Consider the following 21,063-nt stretch of genomic DNA (forward strand, 5'->3'; position numbering starts at 1 on the left):
CCGACAAAGTATCTATAATCAGCTTACTATATTCCATATATTAATTTCTTTTAGCAATTTTCTTTTTTTGCCCTTAAGCATGGCTTTACTCTACTGAGAAAAATAAGAATATCGAAGAAAGAGCACTAAGGTTGGTGTGCGAAGACCATCTATATTACGCGAAATGCTAAAATTCCTTCATTGCAAACCGGTATTAGAACACAGAGAACTATATATGGCAATTGAAACCTCTTTATAAATATTGTCTGTTTACGTGTTGAGATATAGTACCGGTATATAAGTATCTGACTATTTTTTTAAAGTTTGTTAATATTCTTCTAGAAACAATAAAACCCTGGTTATTCCCAAGGTAAAATCAACACAGTTCGTTTAGAAAATTTTTATATTTGCAGCTGCTACTCGGTGGAATAGGCCCCGGGTCTGTTTCAGAATTGCATAAAGTTATTAATCATAGATTTTATTTCAAAATATAAAAAAAGAAGATGTGGTATGATTGCCAATGAGACAACTGTCCACAAGAGAACAAAATGACACAGACATTAACAACTATAGGTCACCGTACGGCCTTCAACAACTTGAGCAAAGCCCATATCGCATAGTCAGCTATAAAAGGCCCCGATAAGACAATGTAAAACAATTCAAACGAGAAAACTAACGGCCTTATTTATATATAAAAAAAATGAACGAAAAACAAATATGTAGCACATAAACAAACGACAACCACTGAATTACAGACTCCTGACTTGGGACAGGCACATACATAAATAATGTGGCGGGGTTAAACATGTTAGCGGGATCCCAACCCTCCCCTAACCTGGGACAGTGGTATAACAGTACAACATAAGAATGAACTATAAAAATCAGTTGTAAAAGGCTTAAGTCATCAGATGGACAAAAATACAAGTGGACGTGGCCGGGTACTTATACATCCCGACACAAAAAGAGCTTGTTTTAGTTCTGGAATTGGTCAGAATGAAGTGCTTTTGCATTTGGTTATGCACTCATTGATAGTTTGTGACCGATGCGTTTTTCGAGATGTTCATTCATCAGAAACGTCATTTAGCCAAATATTTGAATGTATCGATCTTTACCATTTCATTCTATCCTATTACTCATAAGAGAGAAATTACCATTAAAAAATCTCAACTTTTCAGTAGTCACCGAACCATGAAAATGAGATCAAGGACAATGGACATGTGACAAACAGAAACTTCATAACATAAGGCATCTAGATATAAAGTATGAAGCATCCAGGTCTTCTACCTTCTAAATTATAAAACTTTTAAGAACTTAGTTAACGCCGCCGCCGGATCACTATCCCTATGTAGAGCTTTCTACAACAAACGTCGAAGGCTCGACATAAACATATCTTGATCGTCGTGTTTATCTGTATAAGAAGTAGTTTTTGTGAATCGAATCAGTCAATGAAATGGTTTAGACTTTGTTTTAATTCAAATGTTGACATTCTAAGTGAAATAGTGAAATAATAATTCGCTTTGAGAAGCGAGTCCAAAAAATTACCTCCGAATTAAAAGAAACCAAGCAAATGGTCCAGAGAGAGCTTCGCAGAGCATACTGGAATTATATTGAGAAAATTGTAACACCTAAAGAGGAAAATAATCCATACATTAGTATGAAACAGTTCTGGACGTACATAAAACATAAACGTACAGAGAGCCGTGGAGTGGCACCACTACGAAGTGAGGGACTACTACACTCACACCCAGTAGAACAAGCAAACATCCTTAATAAACAGTTTCAATCGGCTTTCTCCACCAAAGAGACATACAACCAGCATGAGTTCTCATCTCGATGTCAGATGTCAGGAAAATACCCGTCCGCTCAGGAACTTACCATAACAGAGAATGGTATATTAAAATTACTTATAAAAATCAATCCAAACAAAGCAGCAGGACTTGACAACATAAGACCAATATTACTGAAAGAACTGGCGAAGGAATAAGCCCCCATACTCACATTGATCTTCCAAACATCAATCGAAGCAGGGGATGTACCATCTGACTGGAGGAATACCAATGTTAGCCCAGTCTTCAAGAAAGGCGATAGATATAGAGCAGAGAACTACCGACCAATATCTCTGACTTGTATATGCTGCAAACTCATAGAGCACATAATCACAATTAAGCCCTGTCATGAACCATGCAGATCGCCACCAAATTCTCTACCCATTACAACATGGCTTTCGCTCCAAACGATCTTGTGAAACCCAACTAATTGAATTTGTGGACGACATCACTAAAAACATGAGTGCAGGTAAACAGACAGACGTACTAATTATGGATTTCTCTAAAGCTTTCGATAAAGTTGGTCACAGTTTACTCGTTCACAAACTCGAACACTAGTAGTGAGTCACTACGGAATCAGAAGAAAGGTTAATACTATTAGGTGGATTGCTAGCTTCTTATCACATCGGACACAAGCAGTAGTAGTGTATGAGGAGAGCATATCACATATTGATGTAGAATCGGGGGTACCTCAAGGCCCAGTCCTAGTGGGCCTTCGCTATTCCTGTTTTACATCAACAACATGCCTGATGGAATTAAATCTACTATTCGCCTATTTGCTGATGACACCATAGCTTACCTTACAAGATCAAACGACAAAGATTCCAACGGCCTACAAAAAGATCTAGATGAATTGGCAATATGGGAAACCAAATGGAAAATGGCCTTCCACCCAGACAAGTGCAATGTACTCATCATCAGCCGGAAAAACAACACCATTGCAACATCATACAAACTACATGGTCACACTTTAGAACCTGTCAAAAGCGCCAAATACCTAGGCTGCACATTCACGTCTGAAGCTGTGACAAAGGAAGATCGTTTGATTCCATCTAAACTATTGTCAAGATATATGCACGACAGAAGCTTCCAAATTCCAGCATCATCAAATTATTACCGGAAATTTTCTTTCTTTCCACGAACCATCAAAGATTGGAACAGTCTCCCTCCTGGGGAAGTGTCGGCGCCGTCAGTCGAGGCTTTTAAAGCCTCGGTGACAAAGCTGAACTAAATCAAACAATATTGGGGGAGGGGGAGGTGTCCGTATGCGCACTGAAGTCATGGCAAAATATTCAGTTAGTTGATTGTGACCATTATCCGGTAGAAGAAGAAGGTTTAATTTCGTCAAAATAAGCTAAAAGACATTGCTGCTGACTTATAAGTGAATAATTCGAACTCATTGAGTCCGTGTTCATGTGAACTTCGATTTAACCCCTTAGAAATGGGTTACGCATGGATTAGGCGTGTATTAGTTATTAATGATTGAACAAACTTTTGGAAAAGTATGAAAAATGTCTGTGTTTTTATTTATCTTGCCTGCGAAAACTTTTTGTATAAAGATTTATATTTTAAAAGGTAGAAGACCTGGAAGCTTCATACCTTATGTTACGAACTTTCCAACTGTTATATTTCCATTGTCCTTGAACTCATTTCCATGGTCCAGTGACTGCTTGGATTTTGTTTTTTGATTTAACTCATTATGATGGTTCACTGGTAAATGTTTAGTTTTTGTCCTTTGCTCTTTTTGTAAAGTACTTAACGCAATAGGTCAACTTAATTTGGTATATGGGATAATCGTAAGGTGTAGATGTCTGTCTAGCAGATATCATCTGACCTTGGCCACATTTTCATAGTTCGTTGGTCAGTGTTTAGTTTTTGTGTTTTTGTCTGTTTTACAAATTCTAATAGCGATATTTGATGTATGAAATAGTTCTAAGGTATACATGTCTGTTAGGTATCATCTGATCTGACCTCATTTTCATGGTTCGTTGCCCGGCACGAATAGATTAGTTGGTAATGTTAGGTTTGTTTCTCAAGTAATTTAAACAATTATACGTCAGTTATATTTGGTGTATGGAATGCATGATTGTAAGATGTGCATGTCTGTACAGCACTCCAGGTATCATCTGACCTTGAGTCGAGCCATTTCAATTGATATTTTATAGTGTCTTTCTTTGTTGTTATGTTCCACTACTACTTCAGGTTTGAGTGAAGCCTGTTATAACGTTTAAAACCGCTGCATTTGTTGGCACCTGTCCTTAGTCAGGAACCTGTGGTTGTCGTTCGTTGATGTGGTTCATAAATGTTTCTCGATTCTCAGTTTTATAGAAATTAGGCTGTTGGTTTTTCTTTTTGAATTGCTTTACACTAATCATTTTTTTGGGCCAACTATAGCTTTGAACTTTGAAGTCCGTTCTTTGACCTATAATTGTTCACTTTTTACACATTGTGACTTTGATAGAAAGTTGTCTCATTGGCACTCATACTTCATCTTCTTATTTCTAATGACCTCATTTTCATCCTTCATTGGTCAATATTAACTTTTTGTTGTTTTGATCTGTGTTTCAAGTTCTAATAGCAATAAGGTCAGTTTAAAATATTTGGTGTATGGAATAATAATAATGTATGCTTGTCTATTCCACAGGTATCATTGTCCTTATATATGTTAATTTTGTGTTTTGTTCTATTTTTCAAATACTATAAGAAGTAGGTCAACTATATTTGACCTATAGTTGTTAATGTCTGTGTCATTTTGGTTTTTTGTGGATAGTTGTCTCATTGGCAATCATACCACATCTTCTTTTTTATATATTGGTGTATTTAATGATTAAAAGATGTGCAAGTAATGTCCGACAGGTGTCATCTGACATGATCTCATCTTTGTGGTTCATTTGTCAATCTTAAGTTTTTGTGTTTATTTGTTTTCAATAAATCAACTATACATGATGTAAGGAATGACTGTAAGGTGAAGTTGTCTGTTTTGACCATATTTTTGTAGATCTTTAAAAATGTTAAGTTTATGTAATACTTGAATTTAAACCTTTATCTTTTAAAAAGATTTTCAACATAGAATCAATGGTCAGTAAAGTAGGTAAGAGATTTCAGTGTGAGCACTCTTGATTGTTTATACCTCCATTCCACAAAAAGAATCAAGTGTTTCAGGGAGGAGGGGGCATGTCAATGATCTAGGATTCAAATTTGTTTTCATATAAATCTAGAGCCATTTTTTTCTTGTAGGAGGCTGTTCTGAATGTTCTTGGTCTCGAGCAGTAAAAGTGATGCCTCAAAAATTCAAATTTGAACTGTATTTTGTGGTAATGGGCATTGTGTATAAGCTTTATGACATTTGATTGAGGCAAACTAAAGTTAGAAACAGACAAAAAAAATCAGCAACTTTTTCATTTGTAAAGGGGCATAACTTTAGAACAGTAAAAGTGGTGTCACCGAAATTCGAACTTGATCTGTATTTTGTAGTTATAAGCACTCTGATAAGTTTCATAACATTTAGTTGAGACAAGCCAAAGTAAGAGAATGGCAATCATTTTGTCGGACGTACATACAGACAAGGATAAAACTTAATGCTAACTCCGGTACGGCAGGGCATAAAAAAGTTTGTGATCTTTTTGACTGGAAGTATTCCTCAACATACGAATGAGAATATTCTTTGGAATCTTTGAACTTGCCAGGTAGAGATACAAATTTTTAAACACATAGAGAATATTTAACTATATATTGTAAATTGCAATACATTTCACATTTATTTCTGTTATAATAAACGGAATATTTTTTACACCAGTTTTCATTCATTGCTTTGAAATTGGTAAACTCAAGGATTTGTATAGTTACTATACAAATCCTTGGTAAACTTAATAAGTGGTCGGCGCTACAAATTCAAAGCAATGAATGAAAACTGGTGTAAAATATATTCCGTTTATTATAACAGAAATAAATGTGAAATGTATTGCAATTTACAATAAATAGTTAAATATTCTCTATGTGTTCAATTACCTATAAAATAACTAATCTGTGAAGTTATATATATTTTGAAGTTCGTTTCTAAAAGCAGCTGATCGTTGGCAATCCAAATTTGAAACTGACTATAGTCGACCTAGTTTACAAAGTGAATACACAAAAATAGATATTCCCTACTTCCGGTTAACGGTTACAATGTAAACATGGACGCTGTGTAGCAAAAGACTACAATTATGAAAGATTATCGTTATAAATGAATGTGTAAAGGGTAATTCCATACAACTTTAACATATATAAATGATTTGTTATTCCATTCCTATGAAAATTACTCCGCATAACACCTGAGTCGAGAATGACAACATAAAATGTGCTACGAACTTCCGGTAAAATCATTACCAAAATATTGCGGGAATTATGAAATACAAAAATGAACTGCACAAACTATTTGCATTAAACAATGTAATAACTTATATCATGAAAGTAAATTAAGTTAAATAGCTTTGGCACAACACCTCTTTAGAAAGGTTTCGGGTTGTTGTCTCTTTGGCACATTCCCCATTTCCATTCTCAATTTTATTCATTGTATAAATATTTGGAGCCTAAAGAGCAAAATAATTTTGCATTTAAACTTTGTTCACAAGAAAAACAAAACCATGTCTTTAGAAATTAAACTTATGTGAGGTACTTATCTTCACAACACATATGCAATAATTTATGGCATAAAAAAAAAGAAATAAAGACAAAACATGGTCAATTCTTTATTCTTCTCTAAATTTAGTATACAGATAAAAACAAACATAAATGCAGTAATGGTTTGGTCAGATTTTACACATTGGGAAATTTATATGCAGTACTAGGCATTTAATGATAACATTTATACATTTGACTGTACAAATTAAAGATTTTTTTTGTAAAATAACTGGAAAGATATGAATTATACCTAAACTGTCATAAAGCCTTAATGAAAATTAATAAACATTGATATTATGTTAAGTTTCAAAGTAAATTATTTTTTTTTTAAGTCTAGGAGATTTGATGTTGTAGCAGGCAATGTAAATGAGATACCAACAGACAGTGAAGGCAAAATATGTCTCCCTTCGTTAACTTTAGAGATGTAAATAATCATTGGTGTAACCATAAAAAATACCAGTTAAACCTGACATTATTTCATTTTTTTTACATTATTTCAGACTAATTACTGGTACAATTTTTATATTGTTTTTTTTTTTTTTTTATTATCTTGCATGATTATCATTGACAAAATCATTCCTGTTTGTATCTATTTAGTACACAGTTATCATAATTGCAATTATAAATAACTAGAGGCTCTAAAGAGCCTGTGTCGCTCACCTTGGTCTATGTGCATATTAAACAAAGGACACAAATGGATTCATGACAAAATTGTATTTTGGTGATGGTGATGTGTTTGAAGTTCTTTCTTTACTGAACGATTTTGCTTCTTACAATTATATCTATAATGAACTTTGCCCATTAGTAACAGAGAACTATATTTGGTAAAAATTTACATAAATTTACCAAATTAATGAAAATTGTTAAAAATTGACTATAAAGGGCAATAACTCCTTAAGGGGTCAACTGACCATTTTGGTCATGTTGACTTATTTGTAGATCTTACTTTGCTGAACATTATTGCTGTTTACAATTTATCTCTATCTATAATAATATTCAAGATAATAACCAAAAACAGCAAAATTTCCTCAAAATTACCAACTCAGGGGCAGCAACCCAACAACCGATTGACCGATTCATCTGAAAATTTCAGGGCAGATAGATCTTGACCTGATAAACATTTTTATTCCATGTCAGATTTCCTCAAAATGCTTTGGTTTTTGAGTTATAAGCCAAAAACTGCATTTTACCCCTATGTTCTATTTTTAGCGGTGGCGGCCATCTTGGTTAGTTGACCAGGTCATGCCACACATTTTTGAAACTAAATACCCCAAAGATGATTGTGGCCAAGTTTGGATTAATTTGGCCCAGTAGTTTCAGAGGAGAAGATTTTTGTAAAAGATTACTTTAATTTACGAAAAATGGTTAAAAATTGACTATAAAGGGCAATAACTCCTAAACGGGTCAACTGACCATTTTGGTCATGTTGACTTATTTGTAGATCTTACTTTGCTGAACATTATTGCTGTTTACAGTTTATCTCTATCTATAATAATATTCAAGATAATAACCAAAAACAGCAAAATTTCCTCAAAATTACCAATTCAGGGGCAGCAACCCAACAACCGATTGACCGATTCATCTGAAAATTTCAGGGCAGATAGATCTTGACCTGATAAACATTTTTATCCCATGTCAGATTTCCTCAAAATGCTTTCGTTTTTGAGTTATAAGCCAAAAACTGCATTTTACCCCTTTGTTCTATTTTTAGCCGTGGCGGCCATCTTGGTTGGTTGACCAGGTCATGCCACAAATTTTTTAAACTAGATACCCCAAAGATGATTGTGGCCAAGTTTGGATTAATTTGGCCCAGTAGTTTCAGAGGAGAAGATTTTTGTAAAAGATTACTTTAATTAACGAAAAATGGTTAAAAATTGACTATAAAGGGCAATAACTCCTAAACGGGTCAACTGACCATTTTGGTCATGTTGACTTATTTGTAGATCTTACTTTGCTGAACATTATTGCTGTTTACAGTTTACCTCTATCTATAATAATATTCAAGATAATAACCAAAAACAGCAAAATTTCCTCAAAATTACCAATTCAGGGGCAGCAACCCAACAACCGATTGACCGATTCATCTGAAAATTTCAGGGCAGATAGATCTTGACCTGATAAACATTTTTACCCCATGTCAGATTTGCTCTAAATGCTTTGGTTTTTGAGTTATAAGCCAAAAACTGCATTTTACCCCTATGTTCTATTTTTAGCCGTGGCGGCCATCTTGGTTGGTTGACCGGGTCACGCCACACATTTTTTAAACTAGATACCCCAATGATGATTGTGGCCAAGTTTGGTTTGATTTGGCCCAGTAGTTTCAGAGGAGAAGATTTTTGTAAAAGTTAACGACGACGGACGACGACGGACGACGGACGACGACGACGACGACGGACGCCGGACGCAAAGTGATGGGAATAGCTCACTTGGCCCTTCGGGCCAGGTGAGCTAAAAATAATGGATAAATATACATATAAAAGTAGATAAATAAACACAATAAAAATATCACAGACAATACAATGTAGAATGACCTGCAGTCCTGTTTTTAAAACTGGCAGTATGTAAAATATGCAATGAAGCTGCCATGCCTCTGTTGTGTTATAATTGTTTTAATCTTATGAGTGTTTCGTAGTTCAAAATTAACCTATTAGAAAAAACTGTTTACAAATTTCTGACAAAAAACATAATTTTTTTCACCAGTATTCCTTTATATCAAGACTAGTGAAGTATAGTTGTTTATTCTAAAGATTTAAGTGCTTTTCTTCATTTTATTCTAACTTAGAAATGTATAAAATCAACACAAATATCTATCTTTCACCTTGCAAATAAGAAATTGAAGTTGCTTCTTTAAAAATAATAAAAGAAAAGCAAAATATCTTTTCAAAAATAAATCCTAAGACTAAATTTGATTGTAAGGTATTCTGAAATATTACTATTATTTTTTTGTGGTAAGATTTGTCATGATAAGAATTACAATTTATACAGGAGATACTTTCTTGTCAAATCTTAACTACAGTATCAAAAGTTTTGTTTGTATTGTAGAGAAATTTAAAAAGAACTTTGTGATTCTAATAAAATTATACTTGCAGAATGCTAATAAATAAAGAGAAATAAAAGTACAAATATTTGATTATTGTTTAAAACTTATCAATAAAAAAGCTACACATCTGCAATGGGTTTAAAGCATTGTTATTATGTTATGGACTAGGGACAACTACATGTCAGTATACAGAACTCATCTTTAAAATTTAATGTAGAAATGTCAAACAGATGACAACAGTATACATAACATCCAGATAGACACAACCTTTCATATTCACATTAAACTTTTTTGTGATTATTTCTACCAACAAATATTCATCTGACAAATTGTATAAAATCGGTTTAGTCTACTTTGTTTAAGATTCTTTCAATACACAACCTTGTATTACTCTTTCTATTCTTGAGACTAACTTTTTAATGATATAATACTATAGTTTGAGCTAATATTTCAATCTATGTCTCAGCTTATTGGTGTAGGTGGATATGAGGTAACACTGTCCCCGAATACATTAGCATAGGAATTTTTCAGGAACTGTACATAGTTTTGCATGCTTCTGTTTGTGCTGTGGGACTGTTCTAATCTGTCTTTGATATCATATAATCGGGAATTAAATTTTCTTTCACTCTGAAAAAGATTCATATAATTATTAATTAATTTCCTTCACTTCAAAACTTCAAACAATAAAGTCAAAATTCATCATGTACTTATAACTATAAAGTCTGTGCACATTTTTTTTTATTCAAAATATCCCCATGCAAATGGCAAGTGACTTGTCCAATGTTACTGAAGGGCAATAACTCCTTTACATGATCTTCTGAGAATTTCACTCTCTGGTGGACAGTTGTCACATTGGCAATCATACCACTTCTCTCTTTATTTCTATAGTGGGTAGGTATTGACAGTCTGAACATTTCTGCCCACCAGATATTACTGTCTCTACAACTGCTTTCAGGATATCAGAATATTACCCATTGCTCTATTTTTAACTTGATGGTAAGTTCAGTACGCAGGTTCATCAACATTTTCTTTAAATAAGATATTCAAAATATGATCGTGGCTAAGTTTATTCCTTATTCACCCAGCAGTTTCAGGGAGAAGATCTTTGTAATTGTTGCTGAACAAAGTCAACAATGACTTGATGCCAGGTGATTGCAAAAGCTCACACTTGAGTTTTGGGTTAGGTGATAAAAAAATTAAACTGTCTTCATCTGGGTGCACTATAAAAGATTATTATATTTTTGAATTTATACAAGTGAATAATTACATCAAATTTGATCACTTATTTAGAAGCTTGAACACATGAACTTCCTAATAAAATGTGAACAACATAACACACATGGTCATTGGGTCTTTGGGTATTACATTTACTATAGACATGGCCATTTAAAAGATTCCCTTTACCTCCTCTTTCTCTCGTCTAACTTTAGCGATCTCAGCTCTGGCTTGACTTAACTGAGATTCCAAATCAGTAATTCTGGCTTGATATGTTCTTTCCTGAAATGTATTTATTAAGCAAAAATTCACTGACTGACAAAAACGAAACAAGGTGACACACAATGATCCCCAGGTTGACATTACAATCCTGGAATCATATGTGCATATACAAAAAGCACAATGTCAGAAAAATATACAATTTATTTGTCCAAACTTTAGAATGAAGCTTTTCTCCTGTTCCATGAGTAAACAGTGAACTAGCTCAGCAGTGTTACATATTGACAAGTAGTAATATCTTTATTATTGTATTTGTGTGGCATTTGTGAATTTACCTAATTTTTTTTTTTTGCTGAAGAAGCTAACCCAGAGAAAAAATGTCTTAAGGTTTTAGGTGATTTGAGGCTGAGCAGGTTGATACACGTGAAAGGAAGACCAGTGAATGATCAACAGTTCTATGTAATATTGTTTTAACATTTTATCAAAATAATTAATATTGAGACACATATAGTCATAGGGCAAAATTTTCAGTATGTAGAACACATTATAAATACACCTTAACTAATGTTTTTGTATTTACTTTTTAGTCCTTTGGTACTCAAAATATCCACATGACTATGACACTGAAGACTAGTTTTCACACTTCAAGTACATTATCAACATAAATTAAACAATGCAATCCAAGATATATCAAACAAATATCAAACAACAATTTAATAGACTACAATACATTACCTTTTGTCCTTGTTTGTCTCTAACATTTTCAGATTGTCTTCTGAGATCTGTTAAGGCATTTTCAAGTTGTCTTGTTAGACCTGCATTCTCTCTCACTTTCTCTTCTAACCGTAACTGAAATTGATTAAGTACATTATAAAACACACTTTTAAAAATAATAAAGAAAAAGAAATCTTGATAACTTCAATCTTATCCCCTTGCATTTTTAATTAAACACCCTTATATTATCTGGAATTCTTTATGCATTAAAGGTCACAGAAATTAAAATTTTACATACTATAAATTTAGAAATAATTGCGTGCATTTATTATTGCCATTTTGTCATTGTAGACTAAAACGCCATTGTTATCTTTGCGATATTTAGAAAAATCCTGTTTAATTCATATAAAGAATTTCAAAATGTGAGTTTAAATTATTGTGACTATAACCCTGTTGCATTAATAAAAACATCACAATAATTTCTGAGTTTACAGTATCAACTTGCAGTCTTCTAGTCCAACTCTGAGGGAACACAATCCAACAAAACAGACATTTTTGTGCATTTATCATTGTCATGTCAAATTATTCACACCAACATATATAGAACAAGCAATGGTATTTACTGTAGTTTTTCCTTTATTGTCATGTCAAATTATTCACACCAACATATATAGAACAAGCAATGGTATTTACTGCAGTTTTTCCTTTATTGTCATGTCAAATTATTCACACCAACATATATAGAACAAGCAATGGTATTTACTGCAGTTTTTCCTTTACAGTAGTAATAAGTTTAACCAAACAGTTATACATACATTTGTTTGATGTAGAGCTTCATCTCTTTTGGCAATATTTGTGGACATGTCTCTATTGTGGTCTTCTGAATCTCGCAGTTTTCTAATAAAAAATGATAAGATTTATTACAATAGTTTCTTTTACACTTAAGGTTTTGTTAGGCAACAAATTTCATTTTATTTCATTATAAAGCAAATTTCACAAGTTATAATTGTTTACATTCATTGATGCATTCCACCATCCCAAAAGAATTTTCCTATTTGTTTTGAGGTGTGACTGTCATCCTCTGAAGAAGGAGCTTTTTTCTTACGATTTCAAACAAATTAAACCAGTTCTGACCAGTGTGATAAATCTTTTCTCATGATATATATTTTGACAAAATTGTCCTACAACATTCTTCAATGATAATAGCTGTCTTGATGTTAAGAGTGACCACACATCAATAAAACCAAAGTTAGACACAATTAATAACAAGATTTCCTGACAGAAATCTATCTACAAGTTACATGACCCTTAAATCTGTTTGATAACTTGACAGAAATTGAAAGTACAAATCATATGCATGTTTTGGTCATAATGATAAACAAAAATTAACAACCTTTTCCTGATTTGCCCTTGTTTAATGTAGAATTTTTCATTGGTCTATTTTGTTACAAAAAAAAATGCACTTGTCCAGAATGTGTCCTTGATCAGTATCCTAAAAGGTCACTGCATAAATACTTTTGAATTGTTGTTCGAACATAGAACTGATTGTAATGCACACCTGTGCAATATGTTTCATCTTCAGAACAAATAAATAAATCAAAATTAATGAACAAATAAATTGATATGTATTGTATACATGTATGTTGCATACCTTTCTAAAGCATCCACTTTGGTTCCCAGTAGTTTGTTCTCATCTTGAGAGTCATGCCATTTGTTTCTCATCTGGTCCATTTGTTCTGTTACATGTTCAACCTAAAAAGATTTGTCAAAAAGTCACATATAAATCTGTATATATATAACACAAATTTATATTAGTTATTCCATGAAAAAGGTGCCAAAATGCCACATAAATACACTAAGGTAATGTATGGGGATTTGAGCAACAAAGAGTAAACCTATACTCTTCTCAATTCAATTAAGCTACAAGCTGTACACACACTTAATTGGACTACATTTACACCCTATTTACATCTACAGAAATGGACTCATTACCAGGTTTGTACTAACCTGAGCAACACAGCAACACAAAGGGTGCCACATGTGAACCATATATCTGCTTACCCTTCCTGAGCACCTGAGATCACCCCAGTTTTTGGTGGGGTTCTTGTTGCTTTGTCTTTATTTATCTATGTTGTGTTTTGTGTACTATTGTTTGTCTGTTTGTCTTTTTTTTTAGCCATGGCATTATAAGTTTATCTTAAATTCATTTTCAATTTATGAGTTTGAATATCTCTCTTGTATCTTTTGCCCCTCTTTCACAATATACATGTTATTTGAATTTTCCCTTCTGAACTGCTTCAAAAATGTAATGCCCTAAGATAAGCTTCATTTAATCTTGTATTCTGTCAATTCTTGTAAAGGAGAGATGCAAATGAATATGAGTGAGTCACCTGTTTATTTGAAGTTTTAGATTGGAAATAATGATGTTGAAATGGCTTTTATCTACCCATACAATTTTTTAAAAGGTTGAAATAAAGGAAATTATTAAATCAGAAATTTATTTTCTATCAATAACATTTATTTTCTATCACTAACCTTAGCTGTCAACTCTGATATAAGTTTTGTACTCTCTCCATTTTTCTTCTCGTAAATATTCATCCGTTCTTGACTTTCATATAGCCTAAGTTCTGATGATTTCAACATTTCTGGTAAAGGCTCTAACTCTTGAAGACGCTGATGTAACCTCACCTTTACCTGTAAAAAGTCAAATATTAAACATTATAATTATGTACATCAACTAAAAGAAACTCTTGAAAAATTGAATAATTGCTTGTACCATTCGTAAGACATGCTGTGTGATTGAAAAACAAATCATATCTTGCCTTGACCTTGATTATGGTATAAAATGCCTGACATCCTGATTATTATAATGATACCATTAGATGGAATTATATGATAGGTATTCAATGTGTTTAACTTTACTGAAACATGTTACAGAAAATAAATTTCCTTCTCACTAATGGATGTTAAACTATAAAGATGATTACCTGAAGCATAAAAACAATGCATTACAAATAAGCCTTAAAACAACATAACCAGCCAATGAAGGAACGAAGTGAATAACAAGGAATTTGTAATGACCTGTCAAAAGTGCTGCTGTGACTACTCATTTTCCATAACAAAACAACTGTAACATGGTATCAGTGTTTATAGATGTTATGATACAAAAAAAATAAAAATAAATAAAAATAATTCCAATCGACAAATACAGGACTAATATATCTAATCAATCATAAACCATAACTGTCAGTTCTATTTATTTACGATGGCTTTTGTTATATAAAAGAACACAATCTAAAATTAACAATCATGCTTAGTGATTTGAGGCTGTGTATTGTGAACACTGATGACTTACCCCTGGGGCTTGTTGTGTGGGATATCTCCCACCTGACTTTAGAAATGATATAAACAGATGTTAATGAATTTGTATATTATATTCATGTTTCCTTGACCAAAAATATACAGTGTAGAAAATGCTATCATGAACTAGAGGCTCTCAAGAGCCTGTGTCGCTCACCTTGGTCTATGTGCATATTAAACAAGGGACACAGATAAATTCATGACATAATTGTGTTTTGGTGATGGTGATGTGTTTGTAGATCTTACTTTACTGAACATTCTTGTTGGTACAATTATCTCTATCTATAATGAACTTGGCCCAGTAATTACAGTGGAAAATATTTTCTAAAAATTTACAAAAATTTATGAAAAATGCTAAAAATTAACTATAAAGGGCAATAACTCCTTAAGGGGTCAATTGACTATTTTGGTCATGAAAACTTATTTGTAGATCTTGTTTTGCTGAACATTATTGCTATTTACAGTTTATCTCTATCTATAATAATATTCAAGATAATAACAAAAAACGGCAAAATTTCCTTAAAATTACCAACTCTGGGCAGTAACCTAACAACAGGTTATCCGATCCATGTGAAAATATCAGGGCAAATAGATCTTGACCTGATAGACAATTTAACATGTCAGATTTTCTCTAAATGCTTCGGCTTTTGAGTTATAAGCCAAAAACTGCATTTTACCCCTATGTTCTATTTTTAGACGTGGCAGCCATTTTGGTTGGATGGCCAGGTCACCGGACACATTTTTTTCAATTAAATACCCCAAAGATGATTGTGGCCAAGTTTGGTTTAATTTGGCCCAGTAGTTTCAGAGGAGAAGATTTTTGTAAAAGATTTCTAAGATTTACGAAAAATGGTTAAAAATTGACTATAAAGGGCAATAACTCCTAAAGGGGTCAACTGACCACTTTGGTCATGTTGACTTATTTGTAAATCTAACTTTGCTGAACATTATTGCTGTTTACAGTTTATCTCTATCTATAATAATATTCAAGATAATAACCAAAAACAGCAAAAATTCCCTTAAATTACCAATTCAGGGGCAGCAACCCTACAACGGGTTGTCGGATTCATCTGAAAATTTGAGGGCAGAAAGATCTTGACCTGATAAACAATTTTACCCCATGTCAGATTTGCTCTAAATGCTTTGGTTTTTGAGTTATAAGCCAAAAACTGCATTTTACCCCTATGTTCTATTTTTAGCCATGGCGGCCACCTTGGTTGGTTGGGCTGGTCACGCCACACATTTTTTAAACTAGATACCCCAATGATGCTTGTGGCCAAGTTTGGTTTAATTTGGCCCAATAGTTTCAGAGGAGAAGATTTTTGTAAAAGATTACTAAGATTTACGAAAAAATGGTTAAAATTTGACTATAAAGGGCAATAACTCCTAAAGGGGTCAACTGACCATTTCGTTCGTGTTGACATATTTGTAAATATTACTTTGCTGAACATTATTGCTGTATACAGTTTATCTCTATCTATAATAATATTCAAGATAATAACAAAAAACAGCAAAATTTCCTTAAAAATACCAATTCAGGGGCAGCAACCCAACAACAGGTTGTCTGATTCATCTGAAAATTTCAGGACAGATAGATCTTGACCTGATTAACACTTTTAACCCTGTCAGATTTGCTCTAAATGCTTTGGTTTTTGAGTTATAAGCCAAAAACTGCATTTTACCCCTATGTTCTATTTTTAGCCATGGCAGCCATCTTGGTTGGTTGGCCGGGTCACGCCACACATTTTTTAAACTAGATACCCCAAAGATGATTGTGGCCAAGCTTGGATTAATTTGGCCCAGTAGTTTCAGAGGAGAAGATTTTTGTAAAAGATTTCTAAGATTTACGAAAAACGGTTAAAAATTGACTATAAAGGTCAATAACTCCTAAAGGGGTCAACTGACCATTTTAGTCATGTTGGCTTATTTGTAAATCTAACTTTGCTGAACATTATTGCTGTTTACAGTTTATCTCTATCTATAATAATATTCAAGATAATAACCAAAAACTGCAAAAAATCCCTAAAATTACCAATTCAGGGGCAGCAACCCAACAACGGGTTGTCGGATTCATCTGAAAATTTGAGGGCAGAAAGATCTTGACCTGATAAACAATTTTACCCCATGTCAGATTTGCTCTAAATGCTTTGGTTTTTGAGTTATAAGCCAAAAACTGCATTTTACCCCTATGTTCTATTTTTAGCCATGGCGGCCATCTTGGTTGGTTGGCCGGGTCACGCCACACATTTTTTAAACTAGATACCTCAATGATGATTGTGGCCAAGTTTGGTTTGATTTGGCCCAGTAGTTTCAGAGGAGAAGATTTTTGTAAAAGTTAACGACGACGGACGACGACGACGACGACGACGACGACGGACGACGGACGACGGACGACGGACGCCAAGTGATGGGAAAAGCTCACTTGGCCCTTCGGGCCAGGTGAGCTAAAAAGTTTTATATATGACAAGAGTATGTATCAATGATGCAAAGCATCTTTAGGAAGCTGTATAGCATGGAGATTAATACTGAAACAGAACATTTATATGCAACTGAAAAATAAGCTAAATCACTCAAGCTATATATGTATATAATTATTGTTTGAATATAACAGTATATCAAAGTAACAGGTACATACATGGGCAATCTCAGAAAGTATAAAAGTCATATAGTCAAACCTGCTTAAGAGACCACCTGTATTAAGCAAAAACCTTGGTTAAAAGACCACCAATTTTAAATCTCTCTGTAGTACATTTCACATAAACTGAACCTGTATTCAAAGTCCATCTGTCAATAAGTGGTTTCTTAAAACAGGTTTGACTGTATATATAATTTTTTCTAGTTACATTCATTTTTTTTTTATAAAATTCTGAGAAGTCACCCAATAATTTACCTATTACCTTAAGATCTAAAACAGTGCAGTCAAAGCATGCTTAATAAAACCATGAATGGATTGTGCTTTAAGATTTTTTTCCCCCTCAAATTATCATTATTTTTTGAAATTTCCTAACCCACCCTAATAAAAATCATCAATATCCAAAATATCTAATTACAAATACCTTCATGATTCTATTTCTGTGAACAATTAAAAGTGGACATTTCAACTTGAAGTATCTCACTTATAGCATCCATCACCAATGATTAACAGTTTTTTCATCCCTGAACCAATCATTAGGAACTTTGGAATAAGGACAAACAATCTTTACAGCAAAAATATTCATAAACATTTTTTAAAAACAAAATTCTTGAGATAAAATGAAATCATTCTAACATAAACTGTAATATTTTTTTTTTATCAAAAAATATTCTTAAATATCATGTTTTTGTAAGGTTATCATCAGAAACTAGAGGCTCTTGAGCCTGTGTCGCTCACCTTGGTCTATGTGCATATTAAACAAAGGACACAGATGGATTCATGACTGAACGTTCTTGCTACTTATCTCTATCTATAATGAACTTTGCCCATTAGTAACAGAGGAAATTATGCCCATTAGTAACAGATGGATTCATGACTGAACGTTCTTGCTACTTACAATTATCTCTATCTATAATGAACTTTGCCCATTAGTAACAGAGGAAATTATTTTGTAAAAAAATTACAAAAATTTACCAAATTAATGAAAATTGTTAAAAATTGACTATAAAGGGCAATAACTCCTTAAGGGGTCAACTGACCATTTTGGTCATGTTGACTTATTTGTAGATCTTACTTTGCTGAACATTATTGCTGCTTACAGTTTATCTCTATCGATAATAGTATTCAAGATAATAACCAAACAAGAGGCTCTCAAGAGCCTGAATCGCTCACCTTAATTTTTTTGGTTAAATCTCTCATCAATGATTATTTTGGCTTTTCAATTCATTTAAATGTTCTTTGAATCGTCCTATTTTCTTCAAAAGCAAAAAAAAAATCATTTTCTCCTATGTTCTATTTTAGCCATAGGAGCTATGTTTCTGACATACAAGGAAATGAAATATAAAATTTATACTAGATACTCTGAAACTCATTTAGCCTAAGTTTGGCTGAAATTGATACAGCAGTTTCAAAGGAGAAGATTTTTTAAAGTAAGTCAACATGATGAACAAATTGTGAAAAAAGTCTTTAAAGGGCAATAACTCCTTAAGGGGTCAATTGACAATTTTGGTCAAATTGACTTATTTGTAGATCTTACTTTGCTTAACATTTTTGCTATTAACAGTTTATCTGTATCTATAATAATATTCAAGATAATAACCAAAAACTGCAAAATTTCTTTAAAATCATCAATTCAGGGGCATTATACCTGAAAAACCAGTTACCCAATTCGGCTGAAAATTTCAGGACAGGTAGACCTTGACCTAATAAATACTTTAACTTCTTGTCTTATTTGCTCTAAATGCTGGAGTTTTTGAGATATAAGCCAAAAACTGCATTTTACCCTGTGTTCTATTTTTAGCCATGACGGCCATGTTTTTTGACGAAATAAAAAATAAAGCACAAACTTTATTTTATACACCCTACTGATCATTCAGTTGAAGTTTGGTTGAATTTGGTTTAGTAGTTTTAGAGGAGAAGATTTTTTAAAGTTAGCAAATATGATGAACAAATTGTGAAAAATCGTCATTAAAGGACAATAACCCCTTAAGGGGTCAATTGACAATTTTGGTCATATTAACTTATTTGTGGATCTTACTTTGCTGATCATTTTTGCTGTTTACAGTTTATCTTTATCTATAATAATATTCAAGATAATGACCAAAAACTGCAAAATTTCCTTAAAATTACCAATTAAGTGGCAGCAACCCAACAATGGTTTGTTTGATTCATCTGAAAATTTCAGGGCTGATAGATCTTGACCTAATGAACATTTTTACCCCGTCAGATTTGCTCTAAATGCTTTCGTTTTTGAGATATAAGCCAAAAACTGCATTTGACCCCTATGTTCTATTTTAAGTAACAGCGGCCATGTTTTTTGACGGATCAAAAATCGAAGCACACACTTTGTGCAGGATAATCTAAGGAACAATCATGCTAAGTTTCATCCAAATCCATTCAGTAGTTTCAGAGGAGAAGATTTTTTAAAGTTAGCAAATGTGATGAACAAATTGTGAAAAATTGTCATTAAAGGACAATAACCCCTTAAGGGGTCAATTGACAATTTTGGTCATATTAACTTATTTGTAGATCTTACTTTGCTGATCATTTTTGCTGTTTACAGTTTATCTTTATCTATAATAATATTCAAGATAATGACCAAAAACTGCAAAATTTCCTTAAAATTACCAATTAAGTGGCAGCAACCCAACAATGGTTTGTTTGATTCATCTCAAAATTTCAGGGCTGATAGATCTTGACCTAATGAACATTTTTACCCCATGTCAGATTTGCTCTAAATGCTTTCGTTTTTCAGATATAAGCCAAAAACTGCATTTGACCCCTATGTTCTATTTTAAGTAACGGCGGCCATGTTTTTTGACGGATCAAAAATCGAAGCACACACTTTGTGCAGGATAATCTAAGGAACAATCATGCTAAGTTTCATTCAAATCCATTCAGTAGTTTCAGAGGAGAAGATGTTTGAAAAATTGTTAACGACGACGTCGACGCCAAGTGATGAGAAAAGCTCACATGGCCTTTTAGGCCAGGTGAGCTAAAAACGACAAAATTTCTTTAAAATTACCAATTCAGGGGCAGTAACCCAACAACAGATTGTCCGATTCATCTGAAAATTTCAGAGCAGATAGATCTTCACTTGATGAACAATTTTACCCCCATGTCAGATTTGCTCTAAATGCTTTGGTTTCAGAATTATAAGCCAAAATCAACATTTTACCCCTATGTTCTATTTTTAGCCATGGCGGCCATCTTGGTTGGTTGCCCAGTTCACCGGACACTTTTTTAAACTAGATACCCCAATGATGATTGTGGCCAAGTTTGGTTAAATTTGGCCCAGTAGTTTCAGAGAAGATTTTTGTAAAAGTTAATAACGACAGACAACGGACGCCATGTGATGAGAAAAGCTCACGTGGCCCTTTGGGCCAGGTGAGCTATAAATGATACACAGCTAAGAA

At 33.1% G+C, this 21,063-nt stretch overlaps 1 protein-coding gene across 7 annotated transcripts in view; it reads right to left on the reverse strand.

The window, feature by feature from the left end:
• Positions 1 to 6,522: 6,522 nt before the first annotated feature.
• The window catches only part of LOC143064676 (outer dense fiber protein 2-like), a 52,535-nt gene continuing 37,994 nt past the window's right edge, over positions 6,523 to 21,063 (reverse strand). For all 7 annotated transcript variants that reach the window (XM_076237673.1, XM_076237675.1, XM_076237679.1 and 4 more), the window contains 6 exons: positions 14,191 to 14,349; positions 13,307 to 13,407; positions 12,471 to 12,552; positions 11,677 to 11,790; positions 10,912 to 11,004; positions 6,523 to 10,134 (listed from right to left, as the gene is read on the reverse strand). In XM_076237673.1, coding sequence (XP_076093788.1) covers positions 9,970 to 10,134; positions 10,912 to 11,004; positions 11,677 to 11,790; positions 12,471 to 12,552; positions 13,307 to 13,407; positions 14,191 to 14,349 — 714 coding nt within the window. In that variant the 3' untranslated portion in view covers positions 6,523 to 9,969. The remainder of the gene's footprint in view (positions 10,135 to 10,911; positions 11,005 to 11,676; positions 11,791 to 12,470; positions 12,553 to 13,306; positions 13,408 to 14,190; positions 14,350 to 21,063) is intronic.

Source organism: Mytilus galloprovincialis, chromosome 2 (assembly GCF_965363235.1).
Source record: "Mytilus galloprovincialis chromosome 2, xbMytGall1.hap1.1, whole genome shotgun sequence".
NCBI lineage: Eukaryota > Metazoa > Mollusca > Bivalvia > Mytilida > Mytilidae > Mytilus > Mytilus galloprovincialis.